Source organism: Nanorana parkeri, unplaced genomic scaffold (assembly GCF_000935625.1).
Source record: "Nanorana parkeri isolate BGI_ZX_2015 unplaced genomic scaffold, ASM93562v1 scaffold66, whole genome shotgun sequence".
NCBI lineage: Eukaryota > Metazoa > Chordata > Amphibia > Anura > Dicroglossidae > Nanorana > Nanorana parkeri.
The window spans coordinates 736,278-755,198 of NW_017306334.1; the positions used below are offsets into that span (position 1 = coordinate 736,278).

An 18,921-nucleotide genomic window follows, 5' to 3' on the forward strand; every position below is an offset into this window, starting at 1 on the left:
CCCCACCGTCCCCGCCCCCCCCCCCCCCCCCCCCGATACAGATTTTGATTTCTGATTTGGGCTTTAAAAATTAGTTAGAGTTGAGGATTCTGTGGTACTTGCCAATACTAATACCTGTACTTCCCTAGCATGGATCCGGCTTCCCGGGCAATCAGTAAGGCGGGCAGCGTGTCATTACCCGCCGCCCAGCTTCTTGATTGCAGGGTAAGCCGGGTCTATGCTTTTTAGCACACCTCTATGCTAATCAGGAAGACGGAAGTGGGTCAGCCAATCAGGTCATTACCCGCCGCCCGGCTTTGTTTAGCTGGCTCGATGCTGATTGACTGGGAAGCTGGCTTCCCGGATAATCAGCATGGAGCCGGCCAAACAGCATGGAGCCAGCTTCCCGGCCAATCAGGAAGCCAGGCATCGGGTAATGACTGGCCTCTGACTTCCTGATTGGCCGGGAAGCTGATTCCATGTTCCCTAGCGGCACTACCAGTCAAAGGAAATCTCCATCTGACCAGCAAGCAGTAGATATGCGCAAAAACATTAAAAAAAAAAAAAGTTACCAATAAGGTTTATTACTTACCTCTGTCTCTGCCGCTCGCTCCCGTCCAAAGATCTGAAGATTCTTAGGCAGCTGTGAAGGATGAGGCAGGAGCATGCACAGTAGATATATTTGGCCGAGAGAAGGAGGAGAGACATAGGGTAAGTCAATGCACACAGCCCGACAGCGTGCATGCACACAAGGCACCATGGGACACAGAAGACACAGCAGCCAGCGCTGGATCCGAGACCGGCACCAGTGCTGGAGAGAATCCTGTAAACTACTGGAAAGAAGATGATCGGATCAAAAGGCCTCATTTAATGTAAGTCCTTAAAGCACCATGGGGGGGGGGGGTTGGGACTTTAATGTCACTTTAAGGTATGTTAATATACTAGTAGGATTTAAAAAGCATTTAATAATAACTGGATGGTTTCTTTACTTGCCATGAGCTTGCTTAAGGGACATTGTTGCATTTCTTCTCTGTTTCTGTGCATCCAGTTCCTGTAGTAGTTCTTGGTAGATTTAAAGGACATTGGAAAGTCAGACTGTAACATATGTGGTAAGCTTTGTTTAGATGGGCTTTTGGTCATTTTAAATGTGTTTTGCAGTACCATACAAGACTGTGAGAATGCAAAACCCACTTGAAGCAGGTCAAATGCAAGTCATTAGGAGGTAAACTGCAGGTCAAATGCACCTTCCATTAATTTTGAATGATCTCAGAAGCGCCTTGACGTGATGTCAAAATCATGCCATCTACACAAGCTCAAAGCTACTAACTAGGTCAACTCCCACACACACACACACACACACCTTGTACAAACCGTGCCACTCTGCTGCCAAAGACCATTTATGTACTATTACAGTATGTGCTAGTAGAGATGAGCTCAGGTTCGGTGCAAACTCAGAATGGCATTACCCTAATATGGCCAATTGGCCATATATGGTCAATGATGTCACCAGCATCCTGCCCCTTGGTTTATGTGCAGCCGCGAGGTGGGGAATGACCTAGCCAAAGCTGATTGTGCAGGCACTTACAGCTTTCTTCTGGGTTTGGACAAACTAAAATTCTGACTGAACCCAAGCTCATCCTTACTTGCATTGTTATAAAATTGAATCTATTCTATTATTAATGCTGCTAGGTTTAGGTCACTTTCATTAAGGTTTTAGGAACGAAAAATACAACTAACTATAGCCATTCCTATTTGTGTAATTTATGCATAACTATAGCTACATTTATCATTATTTAGGTTTGTACAAAGGCAAGTAGAATACTTAACTTTTTAATTAAGATTGTTAAAAAATAGATAACAGCATTGGCTTTGTTTTATTACACAACTAGCTCATAGGAAGCAGGGATCTGTTCTTTTATTTGGTCTGACCAGGCTGCATATCCGATCAGTAGAACCGAGAATGATTCTTGATGAATTAATAAGACATACCTTTCACTTTGATGTAAAAATATAGCAAAATCCAAAAGGGGCATTACCTTCCTCCATGCAATAAATAGGAGCTAGTGGAACCATAAAAGCCAGAGAGAGTTCATATACAATATACACCACAACAAACTGCTATTCAATATGTTTGTTGGTTGTAATCAAGTGAGTGTAAAAACCTTCAGAACAGCAGGCACTGAGGTAACAAAGATGAATCAACACTAAGACAACACTGTCTTGCAGTGCACTGGAGTGGGTTATCAAGTGGACATAGTATCTTGCAAGCCGTTCAAGGTGTAATTCTGCAGTATACACATTTATTGTAACTGTTCTTGGGTTAGGGTTAAAGCCTGTTTTTTACTCCTGGCTTGGCACATTGGAAAATTTCTCATTAAATTCTACCCTGGTCACAGGTGGCCAACTTCAAATAAAGAGACTCCTCCCTGGCGACGAAATGCAAGAAGCAATAAAAATCTCATAGATCTTCCAACCTTTTCCCACTTATAATAAAACATCAATACCACAAAGTATTTTACCCAGACTGATCTGAAATGGTCTGGTAGTGTAAAAAGAACACATTGTGCTATTTTTGGATTCTTTAGCATATTATACAATTACGCTAGGAACATCTGGACAGGCTTGGTAAAAAATTTAAAGGATGCCTTAAAAACACCTACAAATTGCATTAAATAGCTTAAGCCTAGCAAATATATATACTGTGTAATATGTCAGCAATTTTGGAAATGGTCAAATACATTTTTGGGAAATAATGATATCTACATGATAATTTACACAGTAAGCTTTGAATTTGCATTCTTACATTTTTACAGATCCCTGAGGCATGCTGGTTACAAAACTTTTTTTAATCATTCGGTCATGTGTGCTAATATGTATGTGTACAGCACATATCTATTTGTACAGCCGCCTGTCTGTCTCCTAATTTCATTTCTTCTTATTTTCTCCTTTTTAAAATTGGCCACAGTGGAACTAGAAGTTACCAACACTGCTAAACTTGATCTGGTCACGAAACAGTTATGAAAGAGTTACACTGGCAACAGCCCAATTTCACTGTCAAAAGAGGTCATTTGGGCAGATACAGGTATAAAACAGGAATTCTCAGGTTGCCTGAGCTTTTAGGCTTCAAGAGACTCTGTTGCTGGGGGCAACTTGCAGATAGTAAGTGCAGTCGTCTTATGTTTGAGGTTTGTGTCCTATTTGCATGTTATCTCTCAGACACAACCGAGAGTGAAGGGAAATCTCTCCAAACTTAGAGAACTATGAGGTGAGTGCTTTTCACTCACCTCATAGTTCTAGCTGACCTGTGACAATGAGACTGTCACAGGTCGGCTCAGTAGATCGGGAGGTGAGCGAACACATGCCGGTGTTCGCTGACTTCTCGATCCTCTCTGCCGTGACAGGGGAGGGGATGGATTCCCCCCTCCCTGCTCCGCCAGTGCTGACTGGTGGAACGGATGGGGGAGGGGGCGGGTACAGCTGGCTCTGCCTTTAGATAGGCAGAGCCAGCTGTCACTCACGCAGCTGGGCGCATCCAGACATAATTGTCGGGATCCGCTTCAGCTGTGCCGTCTCAGTGTACTCGCGGTATACTGAGCTTAGGGTGATGGGAGGACGATAGTTTGTGTCCTCCCGTTACCCTAAGGAGACAGTGGTTCCTCTTTGTAGTATTTCCCCTCAACTCCTGCTACGCTGGCGTATTTTAGATCTCTTATAACTTTTTGTGTCGGTGATAATGAACAAGTCAAATTGAGTGGGTAATCTCACAGACAGCAATACAAACCTGACAGATTTTAATGCTTCTTTACTTCATCCAAAACCAAAGTTTGGTTTTAAATATAATTGAAAGAAAAACTGATAAAACCCCAAGGTGCCTTTTATTCAAAGGAATTCTGGGAGCCCCTAAACTCAAAAGCTTGAACATGCAAATTTCTATGTATAATAGAGAATAATGGCTACCGATCTAAAAACACAGACAAAATGGGGTTAATTTACTAAAGGCACAAGGGCATTCACTTTGCAAAGGAATTTCCTTTTAGCTTTGTAAATGTGGTGAAATTTCACTTTCCGCTCAGCACTTCTGCTTGTCCTACAGACAAACAGTTGGATCGGATGAAGCTTATGTCTGAAATTAAATGTTGCATCAGAATCCTGAAAGCATTCCTTTGCTTTTGATTAAATAGATACTGGTAACGCAGGTTAGAAGGGATGATATCAGAGATATAAAAGAAAAATGATTTCACCCAAAACTACCCTAATCTGATAATATTTTGTGTTTGAGAACATTGTATCATTATTATAAACGGTGCTCAATAATCACACTAAAATGCATTAGCAATAGACACTTCAACACTGTAATGTAGATAAATAGACAAAGTAGCTTGTAAATAAACATAGTCATTTCAAATGCAGGTAACCGCTAAATCAAATGCTATTACATTCTGAACTTGGTTACAAAAATGTAGAACACCATTATATATTTTACCTGTATTTCTCCAAGTAGAAACTCAGTGTAAATGACAGAAGTAAATACGTTTAACCACTCTAGCATTGCTTCTACAAGATGCCTGTGACTGGTCATCTGATGGCGTGGCACGTCTGCTACAAAAATGTTTAGCTTATTTGGCAATGTAAACATTATAGCTGCTCAATTACATTTAATTACCCTATTGATTACCAATGGTAATCCAACTTGTATGATACAGATGTCCAGAGAGAAAATAGGTCCCTTTTTGGTCAGCACCTTCCTGAAATACAGATACTGCAGATGTCAGGTTGTGAGGACTTTATAAGCTGCCTTACAGTCAAAAGAGGATGAATATAAACGATACACACTTGCTGATATGCTGAAAATGAGGTTGCTAGATAGACCACAAAAATAATTTTTTTAAGAAACGATCAATAAAGCCGTTATTAGCTGAGAACTGGTTTGTAGTCACAAACATAGCAATGAGAAAAAATTCAATAAATTCATTCATTTAAAAGTCACTACATCAAAAACTAATTTTAGTTTGACTCAGGTGTGGGCAGGTAGATTCACCCCTAATGTCCTATACTATTTGAGGACACCAGAGATCTCTGCACCTGAGTGCTTAAAGCTGGCCACAGACATTAGTGAACAATCAGACATGCATTCACAATGCTATTGTCTCAGAATGTCTTCTGTGATAATTTCTACCAATAACGGGCACATTCTAGTTTCACAAGCACGCCTCTTAGAGCAACAGAGGAGGGTAGTGTGTCTATGTGTGCAAAGTCCCAGTGCTGCAGAACACGTTATCAATCAAAAGAAAGTTAGTGGCATGCAATGGCCGTGGTGTAGTAATGTACTGGACCGGTGTATGTATGATGGATGCACATCGATAAGCCATAACATTATAACCACACACCTAATATTGAGTAGGTCCCCTTTTTTCCACCAAAACAGGCCTGACCCGTTAAGGCTTGAACTCCACTAGACCTCTGAAGGTAAGCTGGGGTATCTGGCACAAAGCCATCAGTAGCAGATCCTTTAAGTCCTGTAAGTTGCGAAGTGTGGCCTCAATGGATCAGACTTGTTTTTCCAGCACATTCCACTTGTGCTTGATTGGATTGAGATCTGGAGAATTTGGAGGCCAAGCAACACTTCTAACTCGTTGTTGTGTTCCTCAAACCATTCTTGAACCATTTTTGCATAGTGCAAGGCGCATTATCCTGCTTAAAGAGGCCACTACCATCAGGAAACACCTTTTCCATGAAGAGGTGTACTTGGGTCAGCAACAATGTATAGTAGAAGGTACATATCAAAGTAACAACCTCATGAATGGCAGGACCCAAGGTTTCCCAGCAGAACATTGCATAAAGCATCACACTGCCTCTGCAAGCTTGCCTTCTTCCCATAGTGGATCCTGGTGCCCTCTCTTTTCCAGGTAAGCGAAGACTAAGACTAATCTTAGGGGAGTTTTTTTTTTAATATTGTGGTTGTGTCTACAATATTTATTAACAAACCAGCTTTTTTCCCTATTCTAAACTGCATCCCTCCTCTGCCAATCCCTTCACTGGCTTCCACTCGCCCAGAGGATAAAATTCAAAATATTAACAGTCACCTATAAAGCCATCCACAACTCCGCCCCCGGATATATCTCAGACCTTGTCTCAAAGTATCACCCTAACCGTCCCCTCCGCTCATCCATTGACCTCCTGCATTCCAGCTCCCTTGTCCACTCCTCCCATACTCGCCTCAAGGACTTCTCTAGAGTCTCTCACATCCTCTGGAACTCTTTACCCCAACCTGTCCGTCTATCTCCCAGCTTGACTGCCTTTAGGCGTTCCCTAAAGACTCATCTCTTCAGGGAAGCCTATCCCACCTCGACCTAACCACTGAACCTTCACATTCTCAAATAATTTAATTCCCACCGCTACCACAGCTACCTCCTCATGTATCACTTCCCCCTCCCTTTCAGATTGTAAGCCCTCAGGGGCAGGGCCCTCCTTACCATCTTGTCTTGATTTGTACTGTAACTGTAATGTCTTCCTTATATTGTAAAGCGCTGCACAAACTGTTGGCGCTATATAAATACTATATAATCATAATAATAATAATAATTTTTTTCTTCATTATGGTCAGGGCTAAAAACAGTTATTTTAAAAATATTGCATATGAATATTTTGTATTTTCATTTACAGTCAACAGGTGGCGTTCTAGGCTCCTTCTCACATGTTTCTCAGCTCAAATCATAACAACTTTATACACTGCCTTAAAAAAAATAATATTTTTATTTGCAGCCCGCAAGTGGCGTTTTAGACTTCTTCACACATGTTTGTCAGATAATACTTAAATTAGTAATAAACTTTAAAACTTTTTTTAATGATGAAAGCAGATCAAACAAATATACAGTGCCCAGCAAAGTATTTCTTTAAATGTTTGCCCATGCACTAAGTCATCATGTTTTCATAGAGTTCCAACTCTCTCGGCTTGGCTTACCCAAACTTCCTTTCCAGTACATGATCACAAGAGACAGGGCAGTCTCCAGCAGTCATCTATATACTAGCTTGGAGAAAGAAGGAGAGGGAGCAGGGAAGTGCATTGCCTTGTTGTGGATGTGTGCTTGTGGGGACACACACAGCTTACTAGGGTGTCTCCTTAAGACCCTGCAAGGGAAAGGAACCTCCTAAAACAGGATATCAGGGCCAGTGCTCAGGTGGCAACTGATTCTGCAGGAAGCTAAAACTTTTAAACATCAACCAGAAGCATCCATTGTAAGAGATGTAAAGGGTTATTCACTATAGAACCAAATGATTCAGCCATAGCTTCGGCTGATCATTCAGCTCACTTTGGCCGCCGGAGCCCTTCGGTTCAGACGAACCGAAGGGCTGCTGTACAGGCTATTCACAATAGCCTGTACAGCAGCCGAAGGCAGCTGAGCGGCTCAACCGAGCCAACCCCATATTCTTCAGCTCGGCTGAGCCGTAGTGACACCCAAAGCATGGAGAAAGGTCAGCCAAAGGGGCAACCGTTCTTCACACAAATGACAGCTGGGCAGAGCGAGCCAGCAGTGATCTCACGGCTTGCTCCGCACAGTTGTAATGACAGATCAGTGTCCCCAAATTACATGGGGACACTGATCTGTCATTAAACAATTACAACTGGGCTGAGACGGCCTTGATGTCAAGGCTGCCTCTGCCCAGTTGTTATTTTTTGCCCGGGACCTGCTAGAAGACTCTGGCAGATGCCGGCCAATAATAAACAGTTGGGTGGAGCTAGCGGTGATTAGACTGGCATAACTTATGAATCAATCAGCAGAACAACACATTAGTAAATGGGAGAACACCGCATATCTAGAGAAGCTGAGATTAGTGTGTTTATGGGTATGGGGGTATGAAAAGTCTTGATTCATAAAACCAGTTTCCTAAGACCTATCATTCAGTCTAACTGCCTCTGCTTAAAAATCTGAATAGAGCCACTCTTTCTGTAAAAAAATAAAAAAAATTATGCTCTTTAATATTCTGAACATTCACACAATTATATACCAATAATTCGGAACTCGAACTTCAGTAGATACACATTTTTAATTACAACTAATGTAAGTAACTAAGTTTTGGTATCAGCCTCTTGTAAATCCATTCATAGCAGAATTTAGACAGGGAAAAATAGGTAAATCAGTACTCCAAGCCAATAAGACTCTGCTGCATGCTCACATGCTGACAGAAAGATTAAAGTGTGTGCTGCTGTGTCATCACTCCAATCCCAGACTGAATCCAGGGAGATTTTTCCAAGCAATAGGACTGATTTGAGCATCACTAATGTTAAAGGAGAACTATGGGGTTAGGGCTTTTCCCCATAGTTCTCCTTAGGGTAACGGGAGGACACAAACTAGCGTCCTCCCGTCACCCTAAGCTCAGTATACCGCGAGCTACAGCTCCCGGTACACTGAGACGCCCCAGCAGAAGCGGATCCCGACAATTATGTCAGAATCCGCCCAGCTGCGTGAGTGACAGCTGGCTCTGCCAGTCAGCGCTGGAGGATTGGTGCGGGGAGGGGGGAATTATTTTTTACACATTTTTTATTTATTTATTTATTTTCTTTTAATTTATTTTTTAATAATTTTGTATTTGTTTTTTTACTGTTGGGGATGAAATCTCTGGGGTCTAAACAGATCCCTGACATTTCCCTTTTGAACTAGAAAAAGAAATTGAGACCCCCCCGACCCTCCCGCCGGTGATTTTTTTACGGATCCCCGCTGCCACAGACCCTACAAGCAGTGGGGATCCATGGAGTCTCTCATCCCTCCCTGGGGTGGCTCCAGGGAGGGATGAGAGACTCCAGATGCTGGCGGCCGGCAGCAGCAGTGCCGGCAGGGGGGCGCCCGGTATTTTCGGTAATAGCGGTCATCAGCGGCTTGTGAGCCGCTGATGACAGCTATTATTTTGAAGGGGACAGTCTGGGGAACAGTTCTGCTATAAGCTTATGGTCGCTAAATCGACCATGAGCTTATAGCAGAACTGTAAATGCCACCGACGTAAGGCATACTGAGCTGGCCAGCCGGGAACACTTTTGTTCCGCCGTATGCCTTACGGTGGTGGCAGCGAAAGGGTTAACCATACTTTACAGAAAACATGGTAAAATGCTTCTAAATGGGTCAGTCAAAGTGAACATCCAGGATGTTGGTAGACCGCTTGTAATCAATGTTTGATCCTCTTAACATAAAAAAGAAGAAATCTTTTACCGTGAAATTGTCAAACGTTCTAGAGAATCAGGTACAATTGACACTGACACACAATGATCATTTTGAGAATAAGCAAGGCTTTCAGACATCTATAATAAGCCATACGTTTGCAGGTCAGACAATGAATTGCTTGAATATAAATGTGAAAGCATCCAACCATACAAGTAGATAACCTAACTGGAATTACAAACAAAACAGCATTTGTCCTCCATTTTCAGAGCGCGTTCAGTCATATACAAAACTCAATGTCCTGTAACAATTCCTTTGTCAATCATCTGTGATGCCTAGCTGGCACGGTGCCAGCACCTTGACCTAATTTCCAACATTCACCTGGTGCTTGTCCATCTGTTGTCAATGATCTGGCACATCAACTTCAAGAATACTTATGCAAGTAGGTCTTTTTTCAGAACAACCTGGAGAGAATGCTCTTCAAAACTGAATGCTTAACCCATCATATATTAGACAGTTTTAAGGCATTTGCAGAATAACAGTGTCTCTCAAATATACTACATTTTGTACCTCTTTATTGCACAATATATTTACCCTATACCTACTCATGTGCTTAAATTTATCTCAAGTACACCATACCCTGTATACATGTATTGACTGTACACCTATATTTATCCTTTCCTAGCAATCCTTTCCCTTCTGCTTTTGGTCTGTTAAAGGAGAACTATGAGGTGAGTGCTTTTCACTCACCTCATAGTTCTAGCCGACCTGTGACAATGAGACTGTCACAGGTCGGCTCAGTAGATCGGGAGGTGAGCGAACACATACCGGGTTCGCTCACCTCTCGATCCTGTCACAGCTCTCTGCCGTGACAGGGGGAGGGGCGGGATCCGCTCCACCTGCGGCGTCTCAGTATACCGCGAGCTGTAGCTGTACCCTACTGAGCTTAGGGTAACGGGAGGACGCTAGGTTTGTGTCCTCCCGTTACACTAAGGAGAACTATGGGGAAAAACACTGACCCCATAGTTCTCCTTTAACACATGCAACCTGCCGTAAAGAAAAAGGGAAACATTTTATTAACCCTTGCACGGTCGTTCGCATGCAGTGTGTGAGAGCAGTGCGGCCAGATGAAATATTGCATCTTCAGCCAATTGGCTTGCACGTAACAACTCAATAGACTTTGCATCCTGACGCACGGGTTTATACACGCGAGCCGATTGATTATATTTTTCATCTCGCCACGCTCAGCTATGCAAGCTTTCCCTGTGCTTGTGTCCATTTCCTCTAGTTACAGTCCTGTCTAAATTGGCCCTGTATGTGAGATAGGGACCTTAGAATGTAAGCTCCTTAAGGGCAGGGAATGATGTGAATGTAAAGAGTTGTGTAAAAATTGTTGGGGCAATAGAAATACCTCTAATAAATAAATAAACAATTACAAGACACACTGCACGTGAAGATTCCCCACTCCCGCTGTAGCATTTAATCACCTTTCCTCACTCCTGCACATCTCTGCCATGAGGAGGTTCTGTCCAAAATGACTTTTCGGAGCTTATATTTGGCTATAGACTCCATTGACGTGGTCACATAGAAGAAGCGGAGTCAGTTATATGCTCACCCATAGCCTAAAGTTATGGGTATTTCACTTGTCTCCTGGCGGCCTGAAGGTGAGTAGAGCAAAGGTGAGTATATGCTCCTGGAGATTAAATGTCCTTCTTACTTTGCCTTTTATGGGCAAAGAACAGAGGATCACTTTAAAGAATTACTTTTATTATCATTAAATGCATACAGGTTTTAAATGAGAGGTGAATGGGGGGAGCCAGATCCAAAGGCTCAGCCTTTGTGGGTAGCCCAAGTTGGGCAGGTGCCTGCTGCTGAGACACTGTGTAGGTTCTACCATGCAGGGGTTGGGGTTAATCTGAATTAATCTGTTTCCTGGACGGTATGTCCAACAAAGCAGGTAGCAGACTCTGTCAAAATGCAGATATTTCTCCGTTCAAAATTGCAACCAGTAAATGTCCTGTCACAGACTTAAACTACCATTTTGCTAGATTCTTCATTCTCATTAGGTGCAGTAATACAGGCAAGGGCCGGGCAGGTGGCATTGCCACTTTGCTTTATAAAAGATACATTCTTGAAAGGGTTAAGGAAGATTTTTTTCTGCTAGCCTGCTACTGCAATCTAAAACCAGAGAGAGAGAATATTTTTCATCAAGGCCTTGCAATACCATGTACCACATTCCTAGCCCTACAGACTGCTGACTGAATTCAGGTGAGGACACGAGCAGCTAATATGGCTAAATCCAATTTATTTCTGAAACATGGGGAGTTCAGCTGGCAGCTGTCATAAGTATGTGTGACAGTAACTAAAAGCTGTACCTTGGCTTTTCTGTAGTTGGTAGTAATAGTGGGAGATTACTCAGTGCTACATTACAGGCCCGATATAACTCCTTAATGAGCACTAGAGTCAAGTATAAAAAAAAAAAATTTGTCTGAATAAAATATAAAATGACAAATTCATCTTATGCTCATCTAAAGACAACTAATGAAGTTTAACACAATAGCAAATGATCAAGACATTCAGTTGTCAAGATTTTACTTACCGCTAAAGCAATCTCTTGGGAAAGTAAGGACAAACAGACATGTTAGAAGGAAACCGAACTTCATCCTATAAAAGAAACAAAAGATTTTAAACACAGAATTAAACAACTGTCTAGCTGTATTTTTTTTTAGCCACGACTATTAGGTATTTTGCTTTTATAATATTGCTTTATTCCTGTGGTAATGCATTAGCATAAGTGTTGCATTACAATTTAAACTAGTACTCAACAAACCTGTAAAATCCAGCTGTAAAGCTTAGGGACTAGTTTATGACTCTTGTTGTAGCTCGACGGATGCCGTCCACACAACACTACTGCCAGTAGATGGTGATGAGAAGCTTTGGAATCTCGACACCATCCAGTGGCATTAGTGTCATGCTGTAGTGCAGCTGAGTTATAAATCAGCCCAGCTGCGTCACTAGGGGGGTTCGGCCCGCACCCAGGTGAAACCAAAATGACTGTCATTTTGGTGTCACCCCCTCTGAAAAGTCGGGCACTCTGTCATGGAACAAGAGCCTGACAGTTGCACGAGAGGAGGGGACCCGGCTGCATAACTTATCCCACCAAGTGAACGTCCCCTCCTCTCCCTGCCGGTGTTCCATTGCTTTCGACAGAAGACTTGCGTCCATCACCAAGATGATAGCCGGCAGGTAACAGTAAGTGACGTCATCACGTGCGTGTGCGATGTCGCTGCGTGTGTGCAATGGCGGGGGGTCACCCGGTGGCTGCTCTGGGTGACACCATGCCTCGGGATGCCCCTGAATCAGCCCCTTAGTGTTATTGATCTATGTGTTCATACTCAATATTGTCATATTGAAGAGAAAAATATTCTAACGTTGATCATAAAGCTGAACTCCAGCCAAACAGCTAAATGTACTGACATAGTCAATTTACCGGCTAAAGGATTTCCATGTTTGTCTATCCAGTCCTGAGATTAGGGGGTCATTCACACAGACGTGCACATCCGTGCAGAAACCTACACCTGGAAGGAGCAGCTGGTGAGTGTAGCCATATGCAGACTGCGTCCTAGGGCGGTTATTCATATCTGTATGGATGTGCAAGCTCAGGGCGGGGTGAAGCTGCATGCAGCCACATCCTATCACTGTGTTGAACAGGCGGCTGCTTGAGGCAACACGAACCAGCTGCCCCTCCCTGGCGCAGGTTTGTGCATGAATGAACAAGCAGTACATGCCTATGTGAGGCCTAACACACCCTGACAGATAGCCAAGTTGATGACCTGACCTTTCTCAACTGCAGTTTTGGAGGGACACTAGATCACCTCTCTTACCCCTAGCCTATGACCAGACAGCGAAGAAGCAGCAGCAGACTGATGAGTTTCTCCTCCTTTCAGCATATTCTTTGCCACCACCAAAGCCTTATTGGCTCCTAGTGTTGCTCCTGACTCTCCCAGTTTGAGCTCTGCTGTACAAGGTATTACAAGACAAATAGCATGACAAATTCAAGTACTCACACTAGCTGCATTTAAAATACACTCAATGATTTTAAATGTTTATATAACTGAACTATTGTTTTGGGGTTGATTTACTAAAGGAGTAGAGCATGAAGTGAAGCTAACTGAAAACTCATTTTGCAAAGCATACCCAATCACATGCAAGGATTTTTGCTTGCGTATGAAAGGATGACTGAAGTCAGCACTGCTTCACTGCATTTATAGGAGAGTTAGTTTACCTTTACAATAAACATTCTAGTGAATCCTAAGGATTCACTAGAATCCAAGAAGATTATAAATTAGTGCTGTTGAAAGAAACCTTTCATCATTCAAATCTCCTACGTGTAGGCCAGCTGCAAATTTCATAATACCAGCCATAAAAAGCTTCAGTCAGTGTAATCACCTCCATCCTGAAATGAATCCAGGATGGATGGAATGTTGAGGGATAAAAACCCAAATGATGTAATTCTGTCACATGTTCACATTTTGCCAGCCCCTATGTACCTATACCCTATGTAGGTATACTTTCGGGTGCATTGAATTGTGGGACATGTATTGAACTACAGTGTCAGATGATGTGTACAATGCTGGAAATACAGCTTAAGGGGCGCATCTCTTGAAAACAGGTCCAAAACACAGTATATCATAACGAAGGGGTGAGCACATTATTTACGTGAAAAGAGTTTGCACATGCTGATTGGCATCTATTAGAAGTGTAATTGCTGCAGACATTATTTTATAGTAAAGGTGAACCAAATCAATAAAGTAAAGCTGTATCCAAACATGTTCAAGCATTTACTATGCAAGGGGAAACTGTACTCTGCGGAATGAACATGTGCTTTTCTTACTCCTATAGTAAATGAACCCCAGTATATCAGTTTGGAGTTTGGCTTTAAGAGGACCAGGCTGTTTAATACAGCAATCTAAATTACTTTTTAGACAAAGCAATTTTTATAAAAAGTAATTTTTTCTATATTTAATTTTTGTGTTTACGTGTAAAAAAGTATTCTACCAAATATGTTAGTGCATTAAAAAAAATAGCAATTAATTTTACCAAAAGTGAACAACTGTTAAGCCCCTTTCAGACGCACAATCCAATCAGGTCCGCTTATCAGTTATTCAGGTGGATGTGATCGGAAGCCCAATGCTATTCTATGTGCAGCTGGATTCTAAAGCAGACGTGTGTCCAGTTACATCGGATTACCCCCTACTCCATCTAGGTGCAGAAATCAAAACGGAACAGTGTTTTGGTGCACCTGATCATGATGGATTGGGGGTAATCCTGTCTAAACGGACATGTCTGCTTACATCTGACTCCCCGTGGACCTAACATGGGGCTGTGGTAAGTTGGAGGAAAAAACTGGACAAACACATGTCACAGTGGTGACATCCGTTGTGTACTGCTCCGATCAGCCAGGCATCCCTGCACGTGCAAATACATATCACATCTTAAAGGAGAACTATGGGGTCAGGGCTTTTCCCCATAGTTCTCTTTAAGCTAACTATTGTGCACATGTAGCAAACTACAACTGTAGCATAATCACATTTCTGATCTTTTATAATGTACTTATACACAGAAATGTATTTAGTCTTCCAATAACATTATATGAACAATTAATTAAATTTTTTTTATAAAAACTTTCATTTATGTAAAAAATTGACATCACCTCTATACACAAACCATCCCTATAAGAACCTTTGTTCCAAAGTTCTAGAATGTATACCAGTTCATGCTCTGGCATTTAATACTAGAGATTTGACATATTTAAGATTCTAACACACAGCAGGCATTCATCATCCAATACCATCAACTTTAACAAGTTCAGGTGCCTCTGGATTTCTGATGGCCTTTGTGTTACATTTGTGTTATACCAGCATCAGGAGAAAGTTCAGATGGTCATGATGAAGAATTTATGATTGACCTTTCATTATTCTTAACTGTCAAAAAATTTGATCAACTGTTTTAATATAGGCAATGCCATTTTTAATTGTATGCCCTTTTTACCCTTTCATACTTGATTTGTGTCACTTTCAGACTACAATATTTTCATTATACTTACTCCACAGAATATACTTGACTTTAGAACCTGTGAACAAGGGACCTGGTAATTTGCTGCTGACATGCGACTCATTTCTGTAGGATCAGAAAGGCATTGTATGGATTGTATGGTGCAGTGTTTGTTGGTGTTTTTGTGTACACTGCTGGTAGTGTAGTGTAGACTCTCAGTCCACTCCCGTCATCTGTAAGATTCTGAGTATGGAGCCTGGTGCCAGGATAATTCAACTCCAGCATGCATATACAGGACTTACATCATCAGTGGCTGCAAAGAAAAGATGCCAGTCCAGAAGAGGAGGAGAGGGTGGGAAGGAGGGGAAGCACAGACCTGATAGTGCTGAAAAGGGCCAACTGTGCATATTTTCACAATATGGCATGATTGCTGCCACATTTCCCCTTCAGTTCCACTTTAAGATGTTCTCCTTTTTCTTACTTCATTATAAAGGTGAGTATTTTAACTGAAACAAATATGCACATACCAGGTCTAAGGACATCTAATATGCATATTTGTTTTCCAGACCAGTGACCCACATGATAATAAAAGAAGGGTATGGATAGTGGCCTCAAAGAATGTTCCCCTTAAAAACAAGTTAGCAATGGCAGCTTTCATATTACTGTCCTCAGAGGTTCTCTTTAACCCCTTCGTGACGGGAGACGTACAGTGTACGTCCTGTCACTTTGTGCCTATATGACTGGCCACGTACACTGTACGTGACGAGTTATATCAGGCTTTGTAATGCCGGTATTTGCTGATTCTCAGCATTTAACAGTCATTCATTAATGTCTCAGTATTGAGGCATTAATTAATGAAATAATTAAGCTTTTTGTAAAAGCTTCTTCCTTTCATTAATGAAAGAATGAAGCTAAAAAAAAAAAATAATAATCAAAACTTGTGAAAAAAGTGTTTTCTTCTAGTTTTTTTCCTCATTTTTTTTATTTTATTCAAACTAAGTGAGGGGTTAGGTACACATATGTGATATAATTATAGAGCCCTATCTGTCCTCTAAAAAAACTATATATAATATGTGTGGGTACATTTAGTAAGAAAGTATATTACTGCTGTGGAAGAATCACACAGCACAAATGTAAAAAATGTGTCAGTCATTTATGAACAGAACCTGAAAACTAGCTCAGTCATGAAGGGGTTAAGAGGGTTAACAGCAGGGAGGAAGCTGGACGCTTTTACTGTGAAGAGAAACAAGGTTGTAATAATGTCTTTAACAGGGGTTGGGGATCGCAAGACTTAAGGTGCCCATACACTGTGCGAATTTCAGCTGGTTTTTGAGAAATCATAGTGTGTGCCGCTTTCGGCACCCTTTCGGTTGGCATTCCCTCAATTTGCTGGTCGAAGGAGCTAGCTGGAAAATATTCGTACATTAGGAGCCGGCAGCCAATGAGCTGCCCACTCTCGTTGGGTATTTTGACAGCGGCCACTGTCAAATTACAATGCAAATGGCGGGATTCCTTGCTCTACACACTCCTAAGTGTTGATGGAGAAACCGGCTCCATTTTTCTCCTTCAGCCCACGGGTTGAAGCAGAAAAATAGATCAGTGTATATTGCCAGCCTAAGGTGTATGCATGACTTTATCATTTTGGACAAAATGTTTAATTCATGCATACTGTATACTCCTTTAATCTCCAACCATTGGAGATAAACGTGTTTCAGCTAAGGATTTAGATTTATTTTTCTGGTGTTGCCCCTTTTTAAAAAAGAAATACTGAAATTTTTAAATCAGTTATGTTGCAGCAGATAACATTAAAGTCTGAGGGTCTAGTTACATCAGCCTGACACAGTGCACTGCATTAAAGTAGCCCAATACAAAGCACCGCAGTGGAACAGAAAATTGTGCATACAGAATTTTCATAGCGGAGCACAGTGCGTCAAACATCAGTATGTTGCCGCACGTTGAGCTGCAATGATAATTCGCCATGCACATTGGAGTGCTATATAGAATGAATGGCACCACATCGCATCAATGCACCTAAAGCACCTTACCGTGCGTCTTGCTACCACACACTAACGTGTTCCTGCAGTTTGATGGTGTGAACAAACCTTATTTGTACTACTTTCTGTTTTTAAAATCAAACAGAAATATTTACAATGCCTATGTAAACATTTGTGAAATGCCATCTAATATCTATACTACAGCACAGAATGCAAGAAAAATGTTTTAAGGTGTATGCATCGTTATAAAGCAGACAGCAGTTTTGATTCGCAGAATTCATCCTGCACAGCTTTGTATAATTACATTCCATGCCCTGGAGGGTCAAGGCCAAATACCCATGAGAAACCACAAAGGATTCACACTAATTCCAGCCTTAATATAGGTCACTACTTTTGGTTACAGAAAATAGGAGTGCAGGAACATGTAGCGTTTCTCCATAGCCGCAGGATAGCAGTTAATGGAACCCTTATCAGTAAGATAGATGTCCTTTTACCAGGGATGAGATATGACAAACTTGCCTTGGTTTGTTTATCTCCTAGTGCAGGCTCTTTTCTGTACCTGACAAAAAGAAGCTAGTGATTCTTTCATATTACCTTCCAATTGTTCAATAAATATAAAGACAATTCTGTACACTGAGTTTCTGAAATACCGCACTGTGAAATTTAAAGTGGCCCTGGCATGAAAAAATTGTATTCTAAAACAATAATGTGCACTGATCCCACGTCTGTGTAAAGCAGATATAATATGTTAAAAGGAAAGCTGTGTCTGGCTTCTGGAATGCAGACCCCGACTCTACCCAATGCAAGTTGCTCAGGCACATTGGCAAAGCCTTATGTCAGCAGCCTTGAGTTACTGTTTTTTTCTGATATGAGATGTAATTAATCCTGTACTTCACAGCAAATTGCAGTACTTTGTGTTTTTCTGAGGTGTCATGTCGATGTTTCAAGAGGATTCATGATTCAGACGCTTAACCAGAAGCAATTTTACCTGCAACAACCAGATACTGACACTTGCCATTCTATATGGAGACTAGTTACTCTATAGGGAGGCAACTGTATCCCAACTGTGCAACTGCCACTCTGTCACATGGTCCCTTATTAGGACTACAAGTGACTGTGCTGACATACATTGTGCAGGCATGGTCCACCTTTGTTAAGCTGGCCATACACCTTACAACGATCGCACGACTTCCGTTGTGCGATGGCTGTAGGGTAATTAAAATCTTGTACGATCTGCCCATTATGGACAGGCTGAGGGGAGGGCTTCCGATTATTCCAATGCTGAGCGGGCAGTGTGTGCTTGGCCCGTTCGGCATTTGTCTTCCAAGCACGCCACTAACCCGCCAAAAATCGTACGATTTTCGGCAGGTTTTCAAGTGTGCTCGGAAGACAAAAGACGTGTGACCGTACAGTAGAAATGGTTGCATGCCTTCCATACACCTGCCGATTATCGTAGGATCACGGGATCACCCGCGATTATCGTACGATAATCGGCAGGTGTATGGGCACCTTCACTGTTAGAAAAATGATTAGGTCCAGTACCATTGATGTGCAGCTGATGCTGGAGCAAGCACAGGAGGTGGCTGAAAGATGTTGAAGGGAATCAGCAGGACTAACATGCAAACAAGGGTCAAAAAAAAGGTGAAAACTGTGTATTACGAGAACCACATGGCAATCGTATATGATACAAATTGCTTCAGCAAGCTAAATATCATTCAATTAGGATTTAGATATACAGTAGT

General features: G+C 41.8%; 1 protein-coding gene across 1 annotated transcript in view; it reads right to left on the reverse strand.

Annotated features, from left to right (window-relative positions):
* IL1RAP (interleukin 1 receptor accessory protein) overlaps window positions 1-18,921 on the reverse strand; it is a 150,994-nt gene that overhangs the window by 47,730 nt on the left and 84,343 nt on the right. The window contains exon 2 of the mRNA XM_018576415.1: window positions 11,731-11,795. Coding sequence (XP_018431917.1) covers window positions 11,731-11,794 — 64 coding nt within the window. The 5' untranslated portion in view covers window position 11,795. The remainder of the gene's footprint in view (window positions 1-11,730; window positions 11,796-18,921) is intronic.